This window comes from Idiotropiscis lumnitzeri, chromosome 20 (assembly GCF_059441095.1).
Source record: "Idiotropiscis lumnitzeri isolate Australia: NSW breed Sydney's pygmy pipehorse chromosome 20, RoL_Ilum_1.0, whole genome shotgun sequence".
NCBI classification, from domain to species: Eukaryota; Metazoa; Chordata; class Actinopteri; order Syngnathiformes; family Syngnathidae; genus Idiotropiscis; species Idiotropiscis lumnitzeri.
Window position 1 is genome coordinate 2,782,903 of NC_142410.1, and position 24,095 is coordinate 2,806,997.

The 24,095-nt window shown below is 39.6% G+C and overlaps 1 protein-coding gene across 3 annotated transcripts in view; it reads left to right on the plus strand.

Annotated features, from left to right (window-relative positions):
• spag9b (sperm associated antigen 9b) overlaps positions 1-22,419 on the plus strand; it is a 36,187-nt gene extending 13,768 nt beyond the window's left edge. The window contains exons 3-30 of one of the 3 annotated variants that reach the window (XM_088284084.1): positions 688-758; positions 975-1,075; positions 4,626-4,773; positions 7,691-8,132; positions 8,212-8,305; positions 9,967-10,091; positions 10,397-10,411; positions 10,524-10,581; positions 11,150-11,302; positions 11,380-11,437; positions 11,597-11,727; positions 12,118-12,174; positions 13,541-13,720; positions 13,834-13,966; positions 14,059-14,142; positions 14,489-14,650; positions 14,743-14,914; positions 15,210-15,422; positions 15,483-15,600; positions 17,384-17,515; positions 17,594-17,674; positions 17,756-17,823; positions 17,899-18,047; positions 19,096-19,267; positions 19,340-19,453; positions 19,936-20,112; positions 20,545-20,667; positions 22,161-22,419. In XM_088284084.1, coding sequence (XP_088140210.1) covers positions 688-758; positions 975-1,075; positions 4,626-4,773; positions 7,691-8,132; positions 8,212-8,305; positions 9,967-10,091; positions 10,397-10,411; positions 10,524-10,581; positions 11,150-11,302; positions 11,380-11,437; positions 11,597-11,727; positions 12,118-12,174; positions 13,541-13,720; positions 13,834-13,966; positions 14,059-14,142; positions 14,489-14,650; positions 14,743-14,914; positions 15,210-15,422; positions 15,483-15,600; positions 17,384-17,515; positions 17,594-17,674; positions 17,756-17,823; positions 17,899-18,047; positions 19,096-19,267; positions 19,340-19,453; positions 19,936-20,112; positions 20,545-20,667; positions 22,161-22,279 — 3,650 coding nt within the window. In that variant the 3' untranslated portion in view covers positions 22,280-22,419. The remainder of the gene's footprint in view (positions 1-687; positions 759-974; positions 1,076-4,625; positions 4,774-7,690; positions 8,133-8,211; positions 8,306-9,966; positions 10,092-10,396; positions 10,412-10,523; positions 10,582-11,149; positions 11,303-11,379; positions 11,438-11,596; positions 11,728-12,117; positions 12,175-13,540; positions 13,721-13,833; positions 13,967-14,058; positions 14,143-14,488; positions 14,651-14,742; positions 14,915-15,209; positions 15,423-15,482; positions 15,601-17,383; positions 17,516-17,593; positions 17,675-17,755; positions 17,824-17,898; positions 18,048-19,095; positions 19,268-19,339; positions 19,454-19,935; positions 20,113-20,544; positions 20,668-22,160) is intronic. The other 2 variants (XM_088284085.1, XM_088284086.1) reach the window with 2 other exon arrangements.
• Positions 22,420-24,095: the final 1,676 nt, after the last annotated feature.

The window sequence follows — 24,095 nt, forward strand, 5'->3', positions numbered from 1 at the left end:
CTTTGGAAAACCCTTTCAAAATAATTAGTTAATTAATTAAACGTTTCAGGACAATATAAGGTCATAAATCATTTTTTTTCAGTAGATTATTCAATTTCATTATTTTAAAAACCCAGATTCTTCTCCAAACGAGAACCATTCGACCAAACCTGTCATGTGCCACCTTTCAATCACTTGTAGACGCAAACATTGGAGTCGCGATTGAAATGTAAATCTTCCGAATGAAAACGGAGGCACAAGTGTAAAAGAAGGCCAAAGCAGAATGCTCAAAATTCCGGTTGTATGGTAAAGATTATATTTTATTTGGATTTACACCTACAAGTTGCAACAAACCCGATGCACAGTTTTTCTTTTTTGGAGAGAAACCTGCGCCATTCAAGATATGATGCGGAAGCCTCTTATGTGGTGACACTGATGGTATGGGTAGTCTTTTTTTAACCCAAAAATGCTTTGCGCTGGTTCAGGTTTACTTGGCTGAAAAAGTACACAGGAGGTGCATCACTGAAAAAAGGTTGAGAACCACTGTTGGAAGAATAGTATTGGAGAGCCCCCTTCAGGTCATGAGCTTTCAATGCAGCAGGCAATTTTGCCACAATGACTTTAACTTTCACACTTCTTTCCCTTCTTTTTATGAACTGTAAAATCACATGCACTTTGGTTTCTAAAAATGTTGTCTTTTTTACTTAGTCATCAGATTTGAGGAGAGAGAAGCAGAGCTCAAGAAGGAGTACAATTCTCTTCACCAGAGACACACGGAGGTATTTTGTTTCATAAGATTAGCACAAAAGTGTGTCTTAATACACTTGTAGTTACAATCCAACAGCATTGGTATTTTTATTTGTCATTGCATTCAAATTAGTTGTAATGTACTCATATGTACCTTATCTACAAAATCTAACATTTCAAGTATGTCACCTTTTAACAAATGATCATATTGATGATGAAAACTCTTTTTATTTGACTTTACCTTGCAGATGATCCACAGCTACATGGAGCACTTGGAGCGAACTAAACATCAGCATACAGTAACAGTAGAGCCCTCAGATTCGGGCACAGGCACAACTGTTAGAATGCGGTAGGTCACCTCTTCACATTTTGTCAGTATGCTCCTAACACAAATAGCAAATGAAACAGATCATGCATTTCTCATGTCATTTGTAAATATTCAATATATGCTCTCATATAGTCTTGTACATAGAGTATTTTAACGATTGCGATCGATCGATTTGTCCTGGAAAAATATGTGATGGGCAATGATGATCAAAGCCTTTCATTGCCAATCACAAAATATGATCACCCACAGCCTATAATTTGCAGCCACGAGAGACCAGACTGCGTGCAATGTCGCGGTCCCTGTCCCTATACACTCAAATAAACATGTCTGCCGTGTGCACTTTGAAGGCATTTTTGTTTTTTTGACTTTTTACCCGATTTAGTCTGTTGAGACTCCAGATTATTTCAATTTGCTAAAGATCGTGTTACCAAAAGATGGTAAATGTAAGTTTTTTAGCTTTTTCTTTTTGACCGGATATTTTCTGCATTGAGCTAGGGTTTTTTATTTATTCTCTTGAGAAAGTAAATATGTTTTTGTCTAAATTAAGACGATTATATGGTTCCTTGGGCGGCACTGTAGGTGACTGGTTAGCACGTCCGCCTCACAGTACAGAGGTGAAGGGTTCGAGTCATCTCTGGCCTTCCTCCACATATATGGTGTTTTCATGGATTTTTGTTTATATTTAAGTTACTTAAATGTCACCTGTTAGTCCGTAATGACAGATATCGTCAAATTTTACTACTGGAGCAATCAGAATGAGAGAAGGTGTTGACTACAGCAGTCAGAATTGGAAGAAAATAGAATTTATACTTCTTAGGCATTCTGAAGACCCAACTATTTGACTTCAAGTATTTAACATTCAAAATGTATCAAAATTATGACAGACATTTTCCAGCGGAGTCACAGTGCAATTGTTTTTTATTTCGGAAATACTACACCAATCTTGATCACTACATTGAGAAATATAAAATTAAGGTTAGAAGATAGATTGATAGCTGATTGAGTTATGTGAGATGGATTGTAGCAGTCAGTATTTCCACTGTGTCTATACTAATCTGCTTTCATGAAATAATGGACCTTGTGGTTGCTGCTCATTTAGAGAGCAGTGCCCGCGATCCTCTGCAATTACCCAAGTGAAAATATCTTTAGAACTGTAACTGACATAACGTCAACATTACATTGACTTAAAAATTCTCACCCCGAAACATTGGCTTGTATGCTATAAGTAACACTTTAATAACATTTATCAAAAGTAAGAAATAGGCTGCTGGACAGACTGCCATTAGTACCAAATTGAGTTGACTCACGTTGATTAATTCAAATGGATTCATTCTTGATTAAATGAGTTTTAAATTTGTCCTTTCACCCTTTGATGCAGATTTACATAGACAAAAATAGATATTTTCATCATGACGTCAAACCTGCTTCAAAGTGGCACTTGATTGGGTTTTCCTCGACCCCACCCAACAAACCCTTCTATGTCATTTGATCAAGGCTTAGCGATTAAAAAAGCTGGGTAAAAGGCATGTCTGGTAATAGTCTAATTTTCTAACACTGTCGAGTGAACACGTGAAGTGTAGTTTGAAAAGAAGTTCATATATATATATATATATATATATATATATATATATATATATATATATATATATATATATTAGTGCAGTCAAGTGATTAATTTTTTTGAACTAATTAATCACAAAAAATTCCATGATTAATCGCGATTAATCACATTTTTCAAATATTTTTTGCGAAGCTTGTAACTTGCATAATATCTTGGAATTGATGCAAAATCACTAAATATGAAAATATGAAGTATATTTAATTCAAAGACTGTTCTAATAGCTTTCTTCAGGCATTTTTCTTGGAGACATTTCTAAAAACTGCCCACAAGCGCCACACTCCAGCAGTGTTGGTTTGCAAGGCCCAGTGGTAACTTGAACAGTGTTTTGTTCTGAGACTTGCTAAAGATGTACAGCTAATATGGGGCAATATTTGCAAGTATGCAAATTATTTTTGAAGTAAATCAAACGGAGTTAATTGAGTTAAAATATTTAACTGAGTTAAAAACTTTTGTATTAATCACCTGAGTTAATGCTTTAATTTTGACAGCCCTAATATATATATATATACCGCAGCCCGAAGCGAGGCATATGGAGCAAGCTGCCTCAGCATCTGACACAGACAGGGCGATGTAGTGAGGGGGCGAGAGTGAGAGAGCATTCTGCACTGCACAGTGCCTGCTGTGTCACATCTCGGCAAAGGACAGGAAGAGGTTAGAGCAACAAAATCAGATTGACCAAAAGAAGACAGTGGCGGAGTTAACCAGCCTCTCTTTGCCCTCCATGGATGATTTTCTTCTCTCGTCTCCTTCCGCTGCTCTGCTTTGCTCAGTTGCTGCTCCTGAATTTATATTATTGTTAAAGCTGCCTGCTCCCATTCACGGTCTCCCTCACAACTGAGCTTTTCTGCTGCTGTTAGGCTCTAAAGCTATACAACAGCTTACTGTATTTTCTTCTTAGTCCACACACGGATAATTCTATTCTGCGGTACCCATAGCTGTGTTTCACACCGTCGTCTCCTCCGAAAATTTTGGCACCAGTGAGTAGCGGGGCCATGAGCCCCAGGCGTATGCTGCTTTTTGTTTTTGGCTTTGTTGGGGGAGCGGTGGTCATCAACTCTGCGATACTGGTGTCTCTATCAGTGTTGCTGCTGGTTCACTACTCTGTCGCTACTGGCGGCTTACCTGCCCTGCCATCTTTTCCCTCCATTCAGCGTCCCGGCAGGTACATTCATGTGTTTAGGACTAACTTAAGTGGAATATTGTGTCTTTCCTGCTAGCCACTCACTTTAATGTTAACAGTTGAAGTCTCTTTGAATGCTGACCAGGCACTGTGTTGTTGTCCAATAGGCGCTAATATGTAGTTGAAGAGGGCACACAAAAAGTAGGCCAAAAAAGCTTGAATGAGAAAATGTATATATTATTCAGACTTGTTGTCAAATAACACTGGTCAAAAAATCTTTACCAAATGTTTTAAACAGAGATGCAAGTTAACTTTTGGGGGGACAAAATGGTTGCCCTTCACCAACCACTGCACTTGACCGATACAGAGTATTTTGGGGTCGCTTGGGTCAAGATTAATGCCCTGCAAGTGACCTTTTCTGCACTCTATGGCGCTGTTTCCATTGTATTTTCGATACTACCTTTCCTCACTGGTGCTTTTTATCGAAGCGACCATTGTTCTCCTGTACGGTCTCCATCATACCTATTCACTGAAAGTGAAAGCCAGCACTGTGTTCTGACAATGTTGTGTGGGTGTTGCAATCACCTGTTTAGTCCTTTTCAAATGTGAATTGTTGCTTACATGCTAATCCTTAAGATGTAGTGCATTTTATTTCGGGATGTCATTTTTTTTTTAATCATTCACTAGTAATTGAATTGTACACCTTAAGGTTCTTTGTACTCCAGCCTGTTGGTTCTAGGGAACAAGTTGTTTTAACCATGTGGTTGTGAGTTTTCTTGCCCTCATCTGAATTAGTGTTGTGTTTTTCCTTGTTGCCATTGTGCATCTAGGAAGGATCGTCCCATCTCCATGGGCATCTTTCAGGTCCCAGGGATTGATGGCATGAGCACTGACCTCCACAGGGACCCCGTGGATGTCCAGGCTGAACCTTGGAGATTCAATAACCTCAGCCATCCAAGGTCTAACACCAGTCTCAAGGTTTGTAACGTGAATTACATATGTATAAATTGTGGCTGGCTTTTTATTTTTTAAATGATGATTTCTAATTAAGTAAAATTCAAATGTGAGGTTGTAGCCCTTCCCACATCATCCTTAGTTCACTTAAGTGAGACCTCTAAACACAAGTCTTTACAGTGCTGTTTTAAAAAGTATTTCAGAGTGTCTCGAATTGTGAACAGCTTGTGTTGTAACTGGGTGGCCTGGAGCCCAGTAAGTGGAGGAAACGGTGCCATTCAGGGAGTGAGGGAATAACAGAGGGTGTTCACATTGTTGCTGTTAGAAACCAGCAAGCTAGTTGACATCATCAATATTAATGACTTGCTTACACCAACCGTCTGTAACTTTATGAGCAACACATTTAAATGTATTTTATCCAAAATTGAGGAGTTACAAAAATGTCAATGCTCAATTCGGATTAAAGGACACACAGAGCGTTTAAATAAACAATGTTTGTTACTGTGGTTGGATATGGAAGTGTACTACATCATGCTGAGAATTAGGGATGGAAAAATGAAGCGTCATGAAGCCCTTGTGATCATTTTTTACTCTTGGGTTTGACACTCTTGGTTTAAGATTGCTGTGGAAATGCAATGAGTTTCCATTGCACTTGACTAAACCAAGTGCGACATCTAGAGGAGTAAAAAATATCACAAGCGATTCATTTTCTCATCACTACTGAGAATAATTTGTCATAATTTGGTTATCTCAATTAATCTACGTAACACAATCACAACATAGGACACAACTAATTGTAAAATGCAGTGCAGTTCTACACCAAAAATACTCCAGTGTTCATAAACATATTGTTAATACAGAGTTTTGTAGATGCTGTTTTAGCTTTCAAATATGCAAAACCTTTATGGACAGGCACATCAGAAATATAAGTTGTGAGATTCTATTGTCCGTGGGAACCGTACTTAGCGTAATTAATCCCCCACCCCTTTCCATCAGCAAAGTTGCTATTTATAGTACTAAAGCTGCTGATGTTCAATGATTAAAACTAGAGAGTTGGAACATGTGCATGCATCAAATGGCTGCTAAGAGCTGTGGAAACCGTGGTGTTGAAAATTTTTGACAGCGTCTGCATATCAGTTGGACTCATTGATACAATACAGTTCTGCCATGTGATCACTTAGAAACGCATTCTTCTGTCCAGCTTGTTTTTTTTCCTTTTCCAATGATTTACCTAATGATATGAAGGACTATTCCTCAGTTGAACCACTCAACTCTTTACGAGAGTTTGTTGCTGTATGTGAACTTAACCTGGCTCTATCATTCTTCAGTTTGATGTCCGAAGTGGAAGGTTCAAATTACAGAATCGGAAGTCTGATCAGGTAGACCAATTTACAGCCAAAGTGTGTGCGTGTGCAGTGGAAAAACATTGAGGGTGCAAACGTGTGATTTACTCAAACTAACCTACAATACTTGGATTGAAGGAACAAGTATAGACATTAGTTCAGAAACTAACTACATTATGGTTGACAGTCCTTCAATAAACGTTGTGTCATGCTGTACATAAGTGGATGATTTCTCTGCTACGTGTGACTAGTTCGCAAATGCGCTATTACTAATTTCTCCACGTGACAAAAATCATTCATAGTCAATTACAGGGGGTGCTTTATGACGTTCCTGACATACGAAGTTTCAAGATTATTGCATGCACTAAAGTGGTTTATTAAATACAGTACCTCGTCACGTGGCACAAGACGACATGCCCACTGACTGCTAAACTTACTGTTTTTTCATTTGCTATTTTTTTTCTCTTTCATTTTTGTTTGCACATGTGTATTTACCACTGAGTTTATTGTGAGTTAGTGAGCTTACTACTGTGTTACTACGTAGGTTAGTGTGTGTAGTTTAAATTTGGTCATGTTGCCGCTATAAGTCCGAAATCCATCAGAATCCATAGACCCCTGTAATTGATATACCGTATTTTTACGCGCTGCATCAAAGGGCGCAACACCAGCTGAGGGTGCGATTTCCGTATTTAATGCATATACTAGGCGCGCCGCACTACAAGGCGCAAGCTCGCGCTAGCTCAGCTCGCACTAGCTATAGCCAGCTCACCAGGATTCAATCCCTTAATGGATCTCTGCCAGAGGTATCACCCCAAGTCAATGACACATGTCCTGAAACTATAAGGAATCGCTGCCAATACCACTGACTCTAACCAATAAGAGGTGTCATGGCAATACGTCTACTAGACAACGTCAGGGGAGGGACTTCACTGGTCACCACACTCCTTAGAGTCACGGTTTCAAATCAAAACCAAAAAAACTCAGCATACAAGCAAACAATGAAACAAAGAAATAAGACTAACACAAAACATGTATCTCTCATGCCATCTATATACCCAAAAGAAATAAAAATAACACAAAAAGATTATAGCAATGGCTTCTTGGGAGCCACTCAGACTCAGCCAATCACATGGCTGTTTAGAGAGACGTGCATGTTGTGCTTTGCGCTTTTTGCAGTCTGTTGTCTAAACCTGGGACGTTTCTTGCTTGCAATAACATAAATGATAAGACAGACTACAACATTGTGGACAGCTGCCCTTTTGTCCAGATTTCTCCTACACCATCACCCAAACACCATAGTCACATATTGTATAAGTCATGGTCAATTTGAAGCATAGATGACTCAGACTTTGACCAGCTGGGTGTGCTAACATGCACTCCGAACAGCCCAATGAGTGAAAGGGTTGACGGTCGAGAGTGATGCTCAGTCCATATAATGGGCGTGTCGCTTTACAAGGGGCCTCGTTTGTTTTGGGGAAGATTTGGCACTTTAAAGTACGCCCTATGGTCCGGAAAATACGGTATGCCTATCCTCTGAATCAACATTGTTGTACAAATGAGAATGGGTTCTGTGTACTTTACCATCCCATCCACTTTAGGATGAACTGGCCAACACGAGCTACGAGGGATCGAAATCCAACACTCCAGCTACGCAGGGAAGTGTCTCCAATCATGTGTCCTCATCATCACAAGGAGCAACATACAAAACCAGCACTCCTGCGTCTCAGATGGGTAGTTTGACAACAAACGCCATCTCATCCACGAAAAGCGGTGACTGTCAAACTTCAGCACCAACATCGCCTCATGGTGCCATGCGTAGCGATACAAGTTCTTCACCCAGCTCAGTGAGTGCTTCTGGGTCTCCTGTTACCTTGACTGTTGCAAAGGAATCTGTAGCTACACCTCAAGAACATGGTGGCCTCAACAAGAATCTGGACTGCAACATTGGGAAATCAAACAACAGTAAGAATATTTCAGCCGTGCAAGGTCGACTAGGACAGGAGGATGAGGAAGCCGCAACCATTGCTCTTGAAGGCAACGGTCAGCAATGCAACAACACACGAAGACACATTTTGTCAATGCTTAACTAACGCTTTTGTTTCTCTGCTGCCTGCATTAGATGGCAAAAACAACCTGGAAAAGTCTGAGGTGTTGGCGATTATAGAGTCCACTCCTGAGTTGGACATGGACCTTGGTGGCTGCCAAGGAACAAGGTATAGGACAGCTGTATGACTCATATAAAATAAATAAAATAGCCTATTATTTATTTATTCTTTAACTTGCTAAGCGAATTGAGAATAGTTTTTCATTCAAAATCTACAATTATATATAGTATACTTTATAGAGCTATGATCATTACAAAAAAAAAAACATTTATACAAATTTGTAAGGCAGGCAGCACAGTGTTCAGTACCTGTGCCTCACAATTCTGAGGTTCAGGGCAGGCCTTAGGGCACTTGGGCTTCCTCCAACCTTCCAAAAAAAAATATACAAGTTAGGTTAGTTGAAGACTCTAAATTGTCTATTGTAGGTAAATGGATAGCATATAGTTGGTTGTTTGAACGTGCCCCATGATTGGCTAATGACAAAAATGGGCAACTAATTTCCAAACAGTACATCCATCCATCCATTATCTGTACTGCTTCTCCTCACGAGGGGTACTGGAGCCTATCCCAGCTATCATCGGGCAGTAGGCAGGGCACACCCTGAACTGGTTGCCAGCCAATCGCAGGGACACATAGAAGAACAACCATCCGCGCTCACACTCATACCTAGTGCCAATTTAGAGTGTTCAATCAACTTGCCATGCATGTTTTTGAAATGTGGGTGGTAACCGGAGTACCTGGAGGAAACCCACGCAGACACGGGGAGAACATGCAAACTCCACACAGGAAGGCCGCAGCCGGAATCGAACCCACGAACTCTGCTCTGTGAAGCCATCGTGCTAACCAATCTTCCACCGTGCGCATCCAAACATTATTTGGCAATTTTAAACAAACTTATAAGGATTCATTAAAATTACATTATCTACACATTAATGTTATTTAATATTATTATTTAATCAACATTCAGAAAAATCATGTCTACAAAATGCAAAATTTTCTTTACATTTTTAAAGTGTGTTGACTATTTTGAGCACCAAGTGCCAACTCACATTATCCAACCTGGTCAGGACTCTCAGATGACTAGATGGATCTATAGATAGACACCTGTCAGTCCTCAAAGGGGAGGTCAAGCCCAAAAAAATATTTCTATAAAATGTTTAATGTTCCTCCACTATTCTCAACATGGCATTCAGATTAATAATGCGTTTACAGAATATGAGTCAAGCAGCAAAATGAAAATGACATCACACTTGCTCAGGGCTCAGGCCACGACCAATCACGGCTCACCTGTTATTTTTAAACTGAGCCATGATTTGTCGTTATCTGAGCCTTGAGCAACTGTGATGTCATTTTCACTTGACAGAAGTGACAATATGGCTAAAAACGGGTGGATTTTACTGCTTAACTCATATTCCACAAATATTAATCAAAATGCCATGTTTCGACGAGTGGGCCTGCACAGAACATTTTGTTGTAAAGAACATTTTTGCGTTGGCTTTTAAAGTTGTTTCCCGAGGCACACACACACTTACGCAGAACAAGCATGTATTCTTTGCAGATGCTGAAGCATCAATGTTTGTGAAACACTCTGTGCCATAATTGTATTCATCACAAAAAAAAGATGTATAGAGACCTCAAAAACTAAAAAAAAAATTATATTCGCAAACAAATATATTTTGAGGCAGATGGATTGAATGGTAGATAATGGTATGTACCCTTTTTTACCATGTTTGTTTATTTGATTATTTTTTTAAATTTTATTTGCCCAGCACACCCACTAAAGGCGGCATAGAGAATCTAGCGTTCGACCGGAACACTGACTCTCTGTTTGAGGAGCTGTCCTCTGCGGGAAATGACTACATTGGAGATGTTGATGAAGGAGCAGACCTGTTAGGTAATTCACCAGTTTTATTCAGTGTATTTGGCTACCATTGCAGTTCTCTCCTCCTATCATTTTCATGAGTTGTCTTTCGCTGGCTGCTGGGCTGTATCGACCTGACAGATGAGTTTTCTGGTGTGTATCAATTAAGAATAAAAAAAATAGTTTTCCCCCTTTCTTCTTTAATAGTCTCTTCAGCTTTAGTTAGTTATACGTTTGTGATTACAGTGGTGAAATTGTGTTTTTAGACTAGTGGTAGTGATAATCTGATTAATAATCTTTCTAATTCTAATGCACCACCATCACTGCATGAATCTCAGACTTCAATTTTTTAGGTAAGCCTGAGTCAAATACAGTTGTCAGAAGATTTTGTTCATATATTTTATCATGATTTTTTTCTTTTTAACTAAATACATAAAGTACAGTATATATCAATGTGATTTTTAGGTATGGGTCGTGAAGTCGAACATCTCATCCAGGAGAATGCACAACTTCTGGAAACAAAGTTAGTACAGAGAATCTGTTTAATAGTTTTTGGTGTAATTTATGTTTTCCCTATTGACTTTTGCTGCTAGGTATTCTGAAATAGACGAAGCTTATCTAGGTGGACAAACCTCAAATATTACTGTACAGCAATGGTCACCAAACCTTTTGAAAGGTATTTCTTTGGGACTGATTGGTGCAAAGGAATGCCACTTTTGAAAAAACACATTTGGTCAATTTACAAATAATTTTATTTTATTAAATAACAATGACTGATACTCATCTAATTTGAATATGAAGACACTGATCGTGTTTGATTTCTCAGAATATTTATCGCGGTATGAAACTGATTTCTATCAATATGCAGTACTATATTTCTATAAATCTCTGCCGATGATCTTCGACAAAATTCCTAGAAAATCACAACGTCCCATCTCTGCTGAGTTATGCAATTGAACGATGCCTACAGGCGACTTGTGTGTTCCTTGGGGGCTACCTGGTACCCTTGGGCACCATGTTGGTGACGTCTTGCTTTACAGTAACGACCAAAGGGTGTTGAAAGAAAATCCTGCTTCCACCTTTGTTTTCAGAAACGCCCTCAATGTGGTAAAAAATGACTTGATTGCGCGAATGGATGAGCTGGCCTGCGAGAAGGAGGTCCTACAAGGGGAGTTTGACGCCGTCACTCAGGCCAAGATCAGACTAGAGGAGAAGAACAAAGATTTAGAAGACGAACTGAAGAAGTGTGTGATTTTTTAAATTTCATATTTGGAGCTTGCTTCACAATGAACAATTGATGTTCAAAACTTTTCCTCTTTAGAGTTCGAGCTGAACTTGGGTACAGCAAACACAATTCTAAGACTGACAATGAGGATGATGTGAGTTCTACAGCAATCTATTCTCCAGCATGTCTGCATGTGTGGGACTGCTGGATTAAGAGAAGAAACCACAGATGAACTAAATGGAACTGACTTGTGTTATATATGTATCTCTGTATTTCCATATTTAACGCACAAACATTGATGTTGGTTGCACAGAGTGATGTGCCCACTGCACAGAGGAAACGTTTCACCAGGGTGGAAATGGCCAGAGTCCTGATGGAGAGGAACCAGTATAAGGAGAGGCTGATGGAGCTGCAAGAGGCTGTCAGATGGACAGAGATGATCCGGTAAGATTAGAATCATATCAGAGAATATGATGATATCAGCATCATCGTATTAAAGCATATAAAGCAGACTGTCATACTGAGTTGGTCTGTTTTTGTACAACACTAATATTTATCGAGATAAATTATTCAGAATTAAAATCACTTTTGGTGACTGTTTTAAACCAATTTTTTTAAGTGCACTAAAGAATCAGATGATTCACAGAAAAACACCAAGAATATCACTCAACTAACACACTATTCAACGCGCTGAATCTATGTTCACATATTTTCTGTTTACATCTCCAATGCATTTTATGTTTTACAACCTTAGCTGTTGAAGTATAATTTTAACAGCATAAAAATCAAATAAATTGCTTGTGTTGAAACATGGTTATTTTTTTGGACTCTCAGGGCATCAAGGGAAAACCCCGCAATTCCAGAGAAGAAGAAATCCAGCCTCTGGCAGTTGTGAGTTCCTCCCATTTGTGTTTGCTCGAATACCAGTCATTGTCTTTTGTTGATGTTCTTTATGTTGGTTTCACTTTGTATTACATGTTGTATGGGGGTTTCTCCAGGATGTAGGTAAATCTGTGACTTGCATTGAAGTGCAAATCCTGGTTTCTGCTGTGTTCATCATCATGTATAAAAATCTCAACAGAAGAGAAGCCTCTCTTGGAGCAGTGAATCCAGCCAAGGCTTTCTTTTGCAGTGGTGCTTTAAATCTTGTTTAAAACTAGTCAAGAGAACTATCATGATAGCGTAATCATAATACATGAGTGAGTGGCTGAAGTCTTAATGTAGGCTCTTCTTTGTTGGGTTATTGCAGGCATGAGTTTGGTTTGTTGTGGCGTTGTGCATATTTTAGCACAGCTATGATACAGAGGAACCCATAGAAGCGGACTGACTTCTGATGATCTCACTATTTGTCCTTCCTGTTGTGTATTCCTCTATAATCTGCCTGATGTCGTGTGTCTGTGTCTAGGCGGTATGTTTGGGGGTTGTTGTAGGTCATAATGTCTGAGTTAACATGAAAGGCATTAAGGTTCAACGTTTGAGCTTTCGAGCACTAACAGTTTGTAACAAGCTAACAGCACAAAATGCTATTTCAATGTAAATCTTGTAAATCTCTCTCTAAAAGCTTGAGTAGTTTAAGGTGACAGGATGTCACACGTCCTGTATGAGTTTGTGATTGCAATCTAAACTTCTGTTCGGCTGCATGCATGTTAGATGAGTGCATGTGAGCTCTTGCTTGTGATTCGGGGATACGATGCGCTCTGTTCAGGCGTAGAGACTTTGTTGTCTATTCAGCGGCTGTGTTCTCTGTGCTGAGGGTACCAAGGTGTGAGTGTGTGTGAGTGGGTGTGTCCTATGCACATGTACATTTAATCTGTTATGGCTTTGTAGTGGGAGTTAATTTTATAACCAGCTCGCATAATAAAATGCTATTTTTATGTGGGCTACGTGAGACAAAGGCAGCTTTAACAATTTAGGCTGAAGGGAATGTGTTTTTGTTCAGTGTTGCTTTGTGCCTTCACTAAATGTCCAATTCATCGCACACACCTAACCATGCACCCCATGCTCCCCTGTTTTATTGCTGCGCACATTTCTTTCTGCTTGTATAAGCATTACAGCATAGTGGTAATTTGACATATTAATGTTTGTCTTAGTAATTGTTACCTTTATGAAGGGTGGCATGCAATCAACTTGTCATCGCCCTTTAATTGCTCAAACCCTCCCTCTGCTGGAGCGACTGCTTGTGTCCATCCCTCTATATGTTTGTCTGTGTGCTCTCCCTTTCCTTCCCCTGCCCTCCTCCCTGCCCTTACAACTCCAGTTTCAGCCGTTTGTTCAGTTCATCGGGCGGCGCCTCCAAGAAACCTGCCGGCGAAGCCCCAGTCAATGTCAAGTACAACGCGCCCACCTCGCAGATTCAACCGTCTGTCAAGAAGAGGAGCAGCGCCTTGCAACAGCTGCCCAGCGACAAGAGCAAAGCCTTTGATTTTCTCAATGAGGAGTAAGTCTGTCAGGAGTGGTTGATTATTTATTTATTTACATTTGACACAATTCACCTAGTTGTGAGATTTTCCAAAAAGAGATTTGTAAGAGAGCTGATGATATATAACACAGGTTGGCAGTGGATAGCATGGTGTCCAGGCGAGAACAGAAGCGGGCACAATATCAGCAGGTTAAGGCCCACGTCCAGAAAGAAGAAGAGGGTAGAATGCAGGCTTATGGCTGGAGCCTCCCCAAGAAGCACAAAGTAAGTAGAAAGGTTGTGTCTGCCTTTCATTCAGATCACGATAGATTCTGAACCTGCCACTTGATTTAAAACATGTTTATTTCGTCTCACAGAATAATGGTGGTCAAGAGAAGATGAAGGACCTACCTGTTCCGGTCTTCCTTAGACCTTTGGATGAGAAAGATGCCTCGATGAAAGTATGTTCCTCTAGTTTTGCTATTGTACGCTGTGTTGTAGCTTGACAGCTACAGCTGTACAAGCGTTGCACCTTTTCCTTTTCATGCATCTAAGTAAGGCAAATTCTAAATAGTTTATCATACTTGGAGGTATTTCTAAGACGTAATTCCACTCTACTCCACCACAGCAATAATGAACAGTGTTAAATTCAAATCTCTGTGACAGAGAGTTCGGCTGTTTAGAAAATGTGTAAATTATATGATAAAGTAGTAAAAATGCTCACGTCTCTTCAGCAGATCACAGAACAAAATAAAGAATGGACTTGCTGTATTTTTATTTGAGTGAATGCGTGTGTCTGTGCTTCAGCTATGGTGTGCTGCTGGCGTTCATTTATCTGGAGGTAAAACCAGAGATGGGGGTTCCATCGTGGGAGCCAGTGTGTTTTACAGCAATGCTTCAGGACCAGAGAGCCCCAAAAAGAAAATAGGATCTCAGAGCAGCCTGGAAAAACTGGATCAAGAACTCAAGGTCAAAGTCTTCTAGTTGTTGATTGCATTTACCATCTTAACAAGAACTACGTACGTTGAAACATGCTCACTTCTTTTGCTTTATATCAAAAGGAACAGCAAAAAGAACTGCGCCAACACGATGAGTTGTCATCATTGGTGTGGATTTGTACCAGCACCCAGTCGACTACTAAAGCTGTTGTCATTGATGCCAATCAGCCCGGAATCATCCTGGACAGCTTCTTTGTGTGTAATGCACATGTCCTTTGTATCACCAGTGTTCCAGGTCTGTCTCTTAGTATTGAAATGGTGTGTTTTTGTAAAGTTCGGGAAATTAGCAAGCTTCTGCCCCACTAAACAAAAATAAATAAAAAAAAAAACTACTCCGTGTCACGTAGTTCATCATAACATCTTATTCTTGTCGCGGCCCATGGATTGCCTACTCCTTTGTATGTTACATGTGGTCACTGTGACATATTTTCAATTCACTAACAAATGTGAATCTCCTGCGTCAAATGCTCAAATGATTCTCTTAGATTTTATTTTTCCAGATTGGCCCACAACCACAATTTTTTTTTCAGGTGCAAGAGAGACAGACTATCCAGCAGGTGAGGAACTAACCTTGAGTTCAGAGTCTGCACCAGTCGAAAAGACCTGTTTGTCGGAGAGCAGTAGGAGCACAGCAGGCAGTGATGGCGTGCTTGGAGGCATAACTGTTGTCGGCTGTACAGCTGAGGGAGCAACAGCTGTCCCTCAGACAGCAGACAGTGCAGGCAAGGAAAATGGAGAGTTGGGTAAGTGATTTCAGCATTTTTATTGCCAAATCTCCTTTACTAACTGTGGAACTGTTGTAGATGTCACTGAGGAGAGTGGAAGATCTGCTAGTCAGAAAGAAGTATACAGTGAACATGTCTTCACTGATCCTTTGGGGCTGCAGCAGGCAACGGAGGCTTCCACCAACTACTCCCAAAGGTAAATAGTAATACGGTGAATAACCCTAAATGCGTGTCCATTAACGTTATTGTAGAAGTGATGCAACAGTCTTCTTTTCACTGTCTTCTGATGGTTGATTTAACCATTTAGATAATCAATACATCTACACTCTATGCGTGATTAACAACAACCCCAGACTTCTGGCACCCACCAACATTGCACCGTGCCTAACCTGTACTGCAAACTGACCACAAAAAGCAATGGAAGCAGATTAGTCTGACAAACAGTGGATCTGCTGCTCTGATTTTAGACAGAATTTAGTGAATGTCCTTCAGTAATCCTCTGTCAGTCCTTCTTCATTTTCTATTGTTAGGACCTCTCTACCTTGCATTTGCAGACCTAGTGAAGCACACACATCTAAAGAGACACTTCACATATGTACGCCATTTACAGTCGTAAAAAGTTCAGAGTTTGTCTTGACCTTAAAAGTGATTTTAAAAATATTATAGCTGGTCGCCATGTTCATTAAACCCATCACTACATAACCATCACGTTTGTAATATTTGTACTCGACTGCACAATGATGTACACGTAAAGGAATGAAGCAATTTTGTTTCCAGCTAATGCTATGAAATAAGTCTACAGAGTGATGTGAAAGATGCAGCGGATGGTCTATTAATGACACAAAATACACTTTGGAGACCGAGTAGACCAGCAAATGCTGCAGACAGCACCATGTCTTCCATGTTGTTTGCTCGCTACACGTGTATTGACAAAACTGTAAATGATGTCCTCTTACCTTACACCTGCACGAACATTAGAGTGCTGCTTTGCTCCAGTGTCTCAGCGGCATAATTTACGAGCACAGATTCGACTCGCATTTGAGACATAACACTCACAATACTGCTGGCGTTGGTGGTCTACAAAAGTTTGAAAGAAAGCAGATCTTCTCTTGGCAGTTAGTCATCTCCCACTTCTTGCTCGTTAAAAACACCCGGCTTGGTGTCTGTTTGTAATGTCATCTGTGTGGCGTGTCCCCGCTCAAATTGTAAACAATGGCTCTTTTCCCAAATGTTTATTGCACACGCGCGCTTGCCTGTTCTTGTGCACAGTATTGTAAAAATGGTGGATTAACATGCCATTGTTCAGCTTTTTCCTGGTTGACCCCTCACAAATTTTTACTCTGCTTTATGTTACTGTTTTTCTGTGTGTGCTCTTTGTTCTCCAGTGTGTGTTCATTGTCCAACACTAAATTCCACTGTGGGTCTCGTTGGACCAATCATGGACGTACCCGAGTGTTGAAAATGTTGCTATGAAAGAAATATATCAATATAGAGGGGCAGTTTTCAGCTCATAGGCTTTTTTCCAGGCTAAACTAATTAATTACTACCAATGAAGCCACACGCGTAAAATGATTGAAGCCTTGCTTTAACTCATTCACGACCAGCCCAGTAAAAAAAAAAAATGGATTTTGACGTATTTATCCGTCAATGGTATTGAATGAGTTAAGTAACATTTTGTTGTCAATTGTCAAAATGAATGTTGTCAACTTATATATATGTGAATTTTCTGCCATTCTTATTCATATCCACTGACACTGTATTGCAGAGTATTTTTTAGCTACTTATGGTTACAGTAATACAATTTGACTTTTAAATGCATGAAGACCCAAAGGGGCAGATCCTCGGCTTTCTACAATTTATTTCAAAGGTTGAATAGCCTGCTGTGCTGAGATACCGTGTCAAGAAGTGGAGTTGTAGCGGACCACTTAGGGTGACATTTGACAGTCTGAGTGTGATTGATCTTGATTTCCCTTGGTTAGTAGAGAGTGTGACCTTGGTAAAGATGGCATGACTTCAAACTCCACTGCTGAGGAGCAGGATCTGATGAGAGAAGAAGCTCAGAAGATGAGTAGCGTCCTGCCCACCATGTGGCTTGGGGCACAGAACGGATGGTGAGAATCAATTATGTTCACCTCATATTTTGTTTTGTGAGCAGAAATTCAACGAGTGTGATTATTGTATTTCTCCAGTGTGTACGTCCACTCTTCTGTGGCGCAGTGGAAGAAGTGTCTCCATTCTGTGAAACTGAAAGACTCTGTACTTGGCATAGTGTAAGTTAATTTGGATAGTGGCGACTAATATCCAAAAAGATCTGCCAGCCTGACTTTTAACTGGTTGTTTTTCTGTTACAGACACGTGAAAGGGCGTGTCCTTGTTGGGCTCTCTGACGGGACGTTAGCCATCTTCCACCGTGGAACTGGTGAGTGGACATAAATTTCAATTGCTCAAATCGATGTAAAGTTAAACGTTTTCCCTCATTCTTTTTATATTCCAGATGGTCAGTGGGATCTGACCAACTACCACCTGCTCGACTTGGGGAAACCTCACTACTCCATCCGCTGTATGACTGCGGTACATGACAAGGTGTGGTGTGGTTTCAGAAATAAGATCTATGTGGTGCAGCCCAAAGCTATGAAGATTGAGGTAAAGTAACATTCAAGTTCCATTTCTGGTTATTGAATCTCTTCAAACCTTGGGAAGAAAGAACATTTCTTTCGTCATACTTCCACACTGCCTGCATTACTTTTCTTTTAGCAAAATGTGACCTCTAATGAATTTGGACAAAAAGAAAGATATTACAGAACACATTCATGATGCTAACTATTTTACGAAAGCATATTGATTACTGTATTTTTTTGAAAATCAGGAGTGTATGCTGCGCTGTTCAAAGAATGCATAAATGAGGAAGAAAAAAACTGACTATAATTTTCATCTTAAATGTATCTTACAAAAAACAAAGCTGGCACGCAAAATTCATATTGCCTAGTTGTGTGGACGGCTGCGAAAAAGTTTTGGTTGAATTTAAACTTCCGCTTCAAACTACAGAAACGTTTCTCTTTTTAGTTTAAAATGTCTTATACTTGAACTAAAAGTTGTCGAACCCTGCGTCGCATTGTGGGCAAAGGAAGAATCCCGGTCAGTTATAGCATTGTCTGATGCTATAAATAATAAATCTGCCGGATCAGAATTATCTGATTGGATCATCATAAATCATTTAATGTTGTCGCATGCACTCCATTTCAGAAGTTGGCGGTATTGCACCTAAAGTATTTTCCAACTGCCAAAAGAAAGTAGAAGATGACGAACAAATGAAAGGAGAATTACGAAGAAATAAAAGGATGAAAAACAAGACATGGAAGAATACTCAGAACGAGAAGATAATGAAGAAATCTAGCTTGCAAGTTTAGCATTTGCGATGATGCGGGATTCTAGTTAATGTCAACCATTTTAAACTAAAAACAAAAACATTTCTATAAATAGAAGTGGAGGTTTCACGTCCAACAGTAACTCGTTTACTGCTGTCAACGCAATTACGGAATGGGGAATCAAGTCCAAGCTTAAATGTTAATATATACTCCAAAGTATAAGTTGCAGGACTAGCCAAACTGTGAAAAAAGTGTAACTTCTAGACAGACAAATATGGTATAATTGGACACCACACCTGATTATGGACGTTTATTTGACCCTGCAGAAGTCATTTGATGCACACCCCCGTAAGGAGAGCCAGGTGCGTCAGTTGGCATGGGATGGTGACGGCATTTGGGTGTCCATCAGGCTAGACTCCACACTCAGGCTCTTCCACGCCCACACTTTCCAGCACCTACAGGATGTGGACATTGAGCCTTATGTCAGCAAGATGTTGGGTTGGTACATTATTTTACATGAATTATGTGTCCATAATGGCGTCTATTACAATGATTTAAATACTTTTTCAGGTACAGGGAAACTGGGCTTCTCATTCGTGCGCATCACGACTCTCATGGTGTCGTGTAACCGTCTGTGGATTGGTACTGGAAATGGCGTCATCATTTCGATCCCTCTAGTTGAGAGTGAGTGTTAAATTTAGTGCGATGTTCAGTGCATGGTGTCCACAAAACACTCTGATTTCATGAGATGTAAACCAGCTCAGATTTATTAGATTTATAAATGGATAGATGATAGATGGGAGGAGTTTGGCAAGGCTATGGAAAACGACTCCTGGACAGCTTTGAGGAAATTCAGGCTTTTTACTTTTTCCTTCAAAATATTTTCCAGGACTATTTCATCTGTTGCAGTACTTTTCAAGTTATCACAACAAACACTAAGAAATTCCAGACCCAAAAATTGTTATTTAGTGTTATTTATTGTTACTTTGTGTTATTTTCCTCAACGCTACCTTATATTTTGTACATTTGACCAGATTGCATCGTTACGAAATATCATACCAAAAAAAATAAATAAATAACGCCCCTCCCCCCTCACAGCTGTGTATCGATTGTCATCGCTCACTCCAAAAGAGCCATTCAAAAGAACCTTGTGTTAATTTTTGCAGATAATAAGCTAACTAAGGGAGCAGGTAACCACCCAGGGAGTGGGATTCGCGTCTACGGTGATGACAGCAGTGACAAAGTCGCAGCAGGGACATTTGTTCCATACTGCTCCATGGCCCACGCCCAGCTCTGTTTCCATGGACACCGCGATGCTGTCATGTTCTTCACCGCCGTCCCAGGTATGCAGAGAGGTAGCACTAACATATCGTTCAAAGGTCAGTATTGTAGCCCCGACCTAACCATAGCATTCACGGTGACAAGCTAGCAGGTGCAACAACAATGGCAAGATGACCCTTCCGTCCCCACGTAATTTGACGAAATGTGTTATTTTATAATTGTGTATCAAACATGTAGCCCTTTGCATTAATCAGTATTCAAAAAGTAGCTCTGTTTAAAAAAAAAAAAAAAACAGGGTAACCCCTGTCATCCATTGTTTTTATGTGATTTATTTTAAGTTCAACATTCCAAATTATTATAGGGTGTAATAAATATAACGTGAAGAAACAAAACAGTTAAGATAATTAAAAAAAAAAAAGATTATCGTGCAAGACAACCAGGAAAAATGGAGTCCCAACAATTTACCAGCAGTTGTTTGTTGATGTGTCTGTCAGGTCATGCCCTTCCATCTACATCCAGCTGTGGCGATGACAAGACGTCAGATGGCCCATCTCAAGATGGAACCAAATCTATGTTGGTGATGAGTGGAGGAGAAGGCTATATAGACTTCAGGATGGGTGAGTTTGCTGCCTGCCTATGGCTTCAAGCCAAAGTCAATATACTGTTTTTCTTTGCAAAATTAAACACTGCAGTCTGATTTATTTGAGTTTGGAATATGAATTAAGCAGACAAATCCACCCATCCAAAATGTCAGCCTTCTGAGATGGATGAAAATGGGTGGATTTTTCTGCTTATTTCATATTCTCATACAAAATTGCAAAGACAATTTTATATTTGACTTTTGCTTTAATATTTTGGAAAGTTCTTTTTCTTTTTTTTTTTTGGAGTGCCCATCAACTGTGACATAAATCTTTTTTTAGCTTCCTCTTTCTGAAAATGTGTCTTTGAGCTATACTTAGTTCACTACCACCCCACTACTAGGCCACAGTGTGGCTAATTTACAAAATATGACAAAACCATGAGACAGTTAGTTGTGCGTTGAGACAAGTTTGAATCATTCCATGACCATGCTTGTTACTCAAAACACTTATATCCCAAATCATGTTTTCCCATGGAAATGCCTTTCAGCTGTTGTGGCCTTCCCCTCTCAACAAAACATCAGATTGTTGCAGTGTATTTGATTAAGGAAAAATAGATCCATAACATAGTACTTTAGAAAAACATAGTTATGACTTAAATAGAATGAAAAGGGATAAAAAGTTTCTGTCACATTGCATCAAATAAATGCCATTTCACTTTATGTGCCCACCTTGGCCACCGGGGGCAGTATAAGACAGACAGACAGACAGACAGATATGCCCCATACTGTTCAGTGAGGCGTTAGAAAGAAATCTCACTAGAGCTCTGTGCAGTCCTTGTCTCTTTGCAGTAGGAGGACATGTTGATGCAGGGTATGGCCTGCCTAGAATACAGTGGGAATCATAATGATATCTCAGTGCTTCTCAGAGTCCATCAGTATGGTGCAACTATTAATCGTTTGATGTATAGAATATGGCTGTGGGTACTGTTATGTTTTATGTCTGTCTACCTCTGGTTGCTGAATCATGTGTGTTTAACTCATCACTTAAAGCAGCCTTGGGCAAACTACGGCTCGGGGGCCACATGCAAGCCCGTTAAACGTTTTAATCCAGCCCGCCGAATTTGAAAAAAATTAAATGACTAAACCTTGTTAATGTTTTATTTTCTAATGACTGTGTTTTTTTCAAATGCATATATATTGTTGTAATGCTTTTGTTCACTTTCATTTCAAATTAAATGTATTTTTTTTATCCGATGAGATGAGGTTACCAAAACACTCCATCCATCTGCTCCTGGTCCTCTGTCAAATTTTAGAACCCATTGTGGCCCGCCAATCAAAAAGTTTGCCCACTCCTGACTTAAAGGCATACAGCACTGGAACATAGACGCTAATGTTAGCATTAATCCAACAAGGCATTTAGTAAGACCTCTGGGAATGTTATTAAATTGTGAATAAAAATGTCCGATATGTCGTCTGCTTTAAAGCTTCCAGTTCTTGTAGAAGATGACATGAAATCTTTTTGTGTACCAGGGGACGAGGAGGGGGAAGCGGCTGAAGGGGAGGATGCCCCAATGAAACTTAAATCCCCCCTCTCTATAGCTGAGCGCAGCCACCTCATCGTCTGGCAGGTCCTGCACAACGACAACTGAGCGCTATCCTTGTCTCCCTCAGACCTGCCTCAAGCACTTTGTTTTCAAAGCCAAACAGTAAGAAGTTGTTGTTTCAGTTATTTGGCCCAACTTTTTCACCAGTTAATACTGAAACGTGAGTTATTTATTCAGCCCATCTATTTTACTCATCAATCATAAACCCCTGCATAAACCAGTAATTTTATAACAACTGGTCTAAAGCGAGTCATACTGGCTGTGTGTTTTTTTTTTTAAATAGTGTACAGCCAATAATGGACAGCAGGAAAAAAACTGACAAACTCAATGGAGGTTTTGGGGGTTCATTCATTTGAATGCTTTTAAATAGTTTCATGTCTAAAAATGTGATGAAATGTGTTTCTACCCCCCCCCCCCCCAAACCGCCCCTTTCGAGACCTGGATTATTACACTATAGTAACGGGGTTGTCCTCTATATTTAAATATGCAACACAGTAGAGGCAGCATCCAGTTTGTGCCTTTTGTGTGACATTCTAGTCATCGAATCGAAAACGTGTTCTGACGTATCAACGTGGATATTTTACATGAACTGCTGTGCTGGGGACTAGTCTAACCAAATAAGTGGCAGAAGATAAAAGGATGGACTTGGTCGATGGTTCTTGACTATCAGAAGAGATGTTTCAAAATACTTTAACTCCGACAGCTGGAAATGATCAAGAAACATGCTTGCAAAGGAACATGAAATAGAAAAATGATGATCAGCAATGATGTTGGACGGTTCTACCAAGTTATAAATTTGTGTTTGATGTTTTTTTTAATTTGTTTTTTAACAGAGTTTAAATAAGAACTCGTATAGCATATGCTATCGCTTTGCTTCATTTCCCTTCTTTGCAATGCTGAGACCTAAAAAAAAATGTAAACAGTCCTCCAGCTGCCTTGGGCTTTTCCCAGCATATATTTATTTTTGGCTTGAAAGAATGTCACGTTTGCTACCAAAGGATTATTAATCAAAGCTCGGCATAATCTGAATTAACAATCGTTTCTCATCAGAATGTGGCGCCTTTTGGTAACAGAAGTCAACAGCTGTTTTGCAAACATGCATCTATTTTATAAGCAGGTGTAAATAAGATGTATTTTCGGACTGCAATGTTTGGAAATTGTGGTGGAATATTTTCATAGTGTGAGAGAAGACAAAATTGAGTGGATCCAACGCAGCATTTACAGCGGTATGAACATTTTCTGCACATTTTTTTTTCGAATGAACTTTTTAATGTTTTCTTTTATGGAGGTGGTGGTCTAATGACAGCAAAACAGTTTTTCTGGCCTCTGCACTTCAATACTGCAATGGTTTGTGTTTTTTTTTTGTTTTGTATTTAACAGTATAATATAAGGTCTGTCTTCAGTGCGCATCAGTGCTTGTGTGTACAGTATGTGTTCTCTTTGAGAGAAAAGAGAAATGTAATTGCAGTCTAGCCATTACAGTATTTATTTTAATGATTGAGCCTTTGCAATTCCGAATGTATCTTTGTACGTTAAATATGAATTATCTAGTATGTATGAAACATGAAAATGACTCGGGTTTTTGCCGTTGAAAAGTAGTAGATAAGGGGAGAGTTTACTGAACTATGCAAAAATATCTGCAGGAAGATGAGTGATTTGTGGTGTTTCCCCAGCAATAGGTTTTCTAAAAATGGGCAAAAAAAAAAACTCAACGAATTTTATCCATCCACGTTCTGATACTGAGCACTTTGTCAAGACACTCTTCATCCCTGCTTTAATGTAAGTAAAGTGATTGTCAGAAACTTGCCAGGGACTCTTCCAAGTTTGCAGTACACTCATACACAAATGTACTCCTACATCT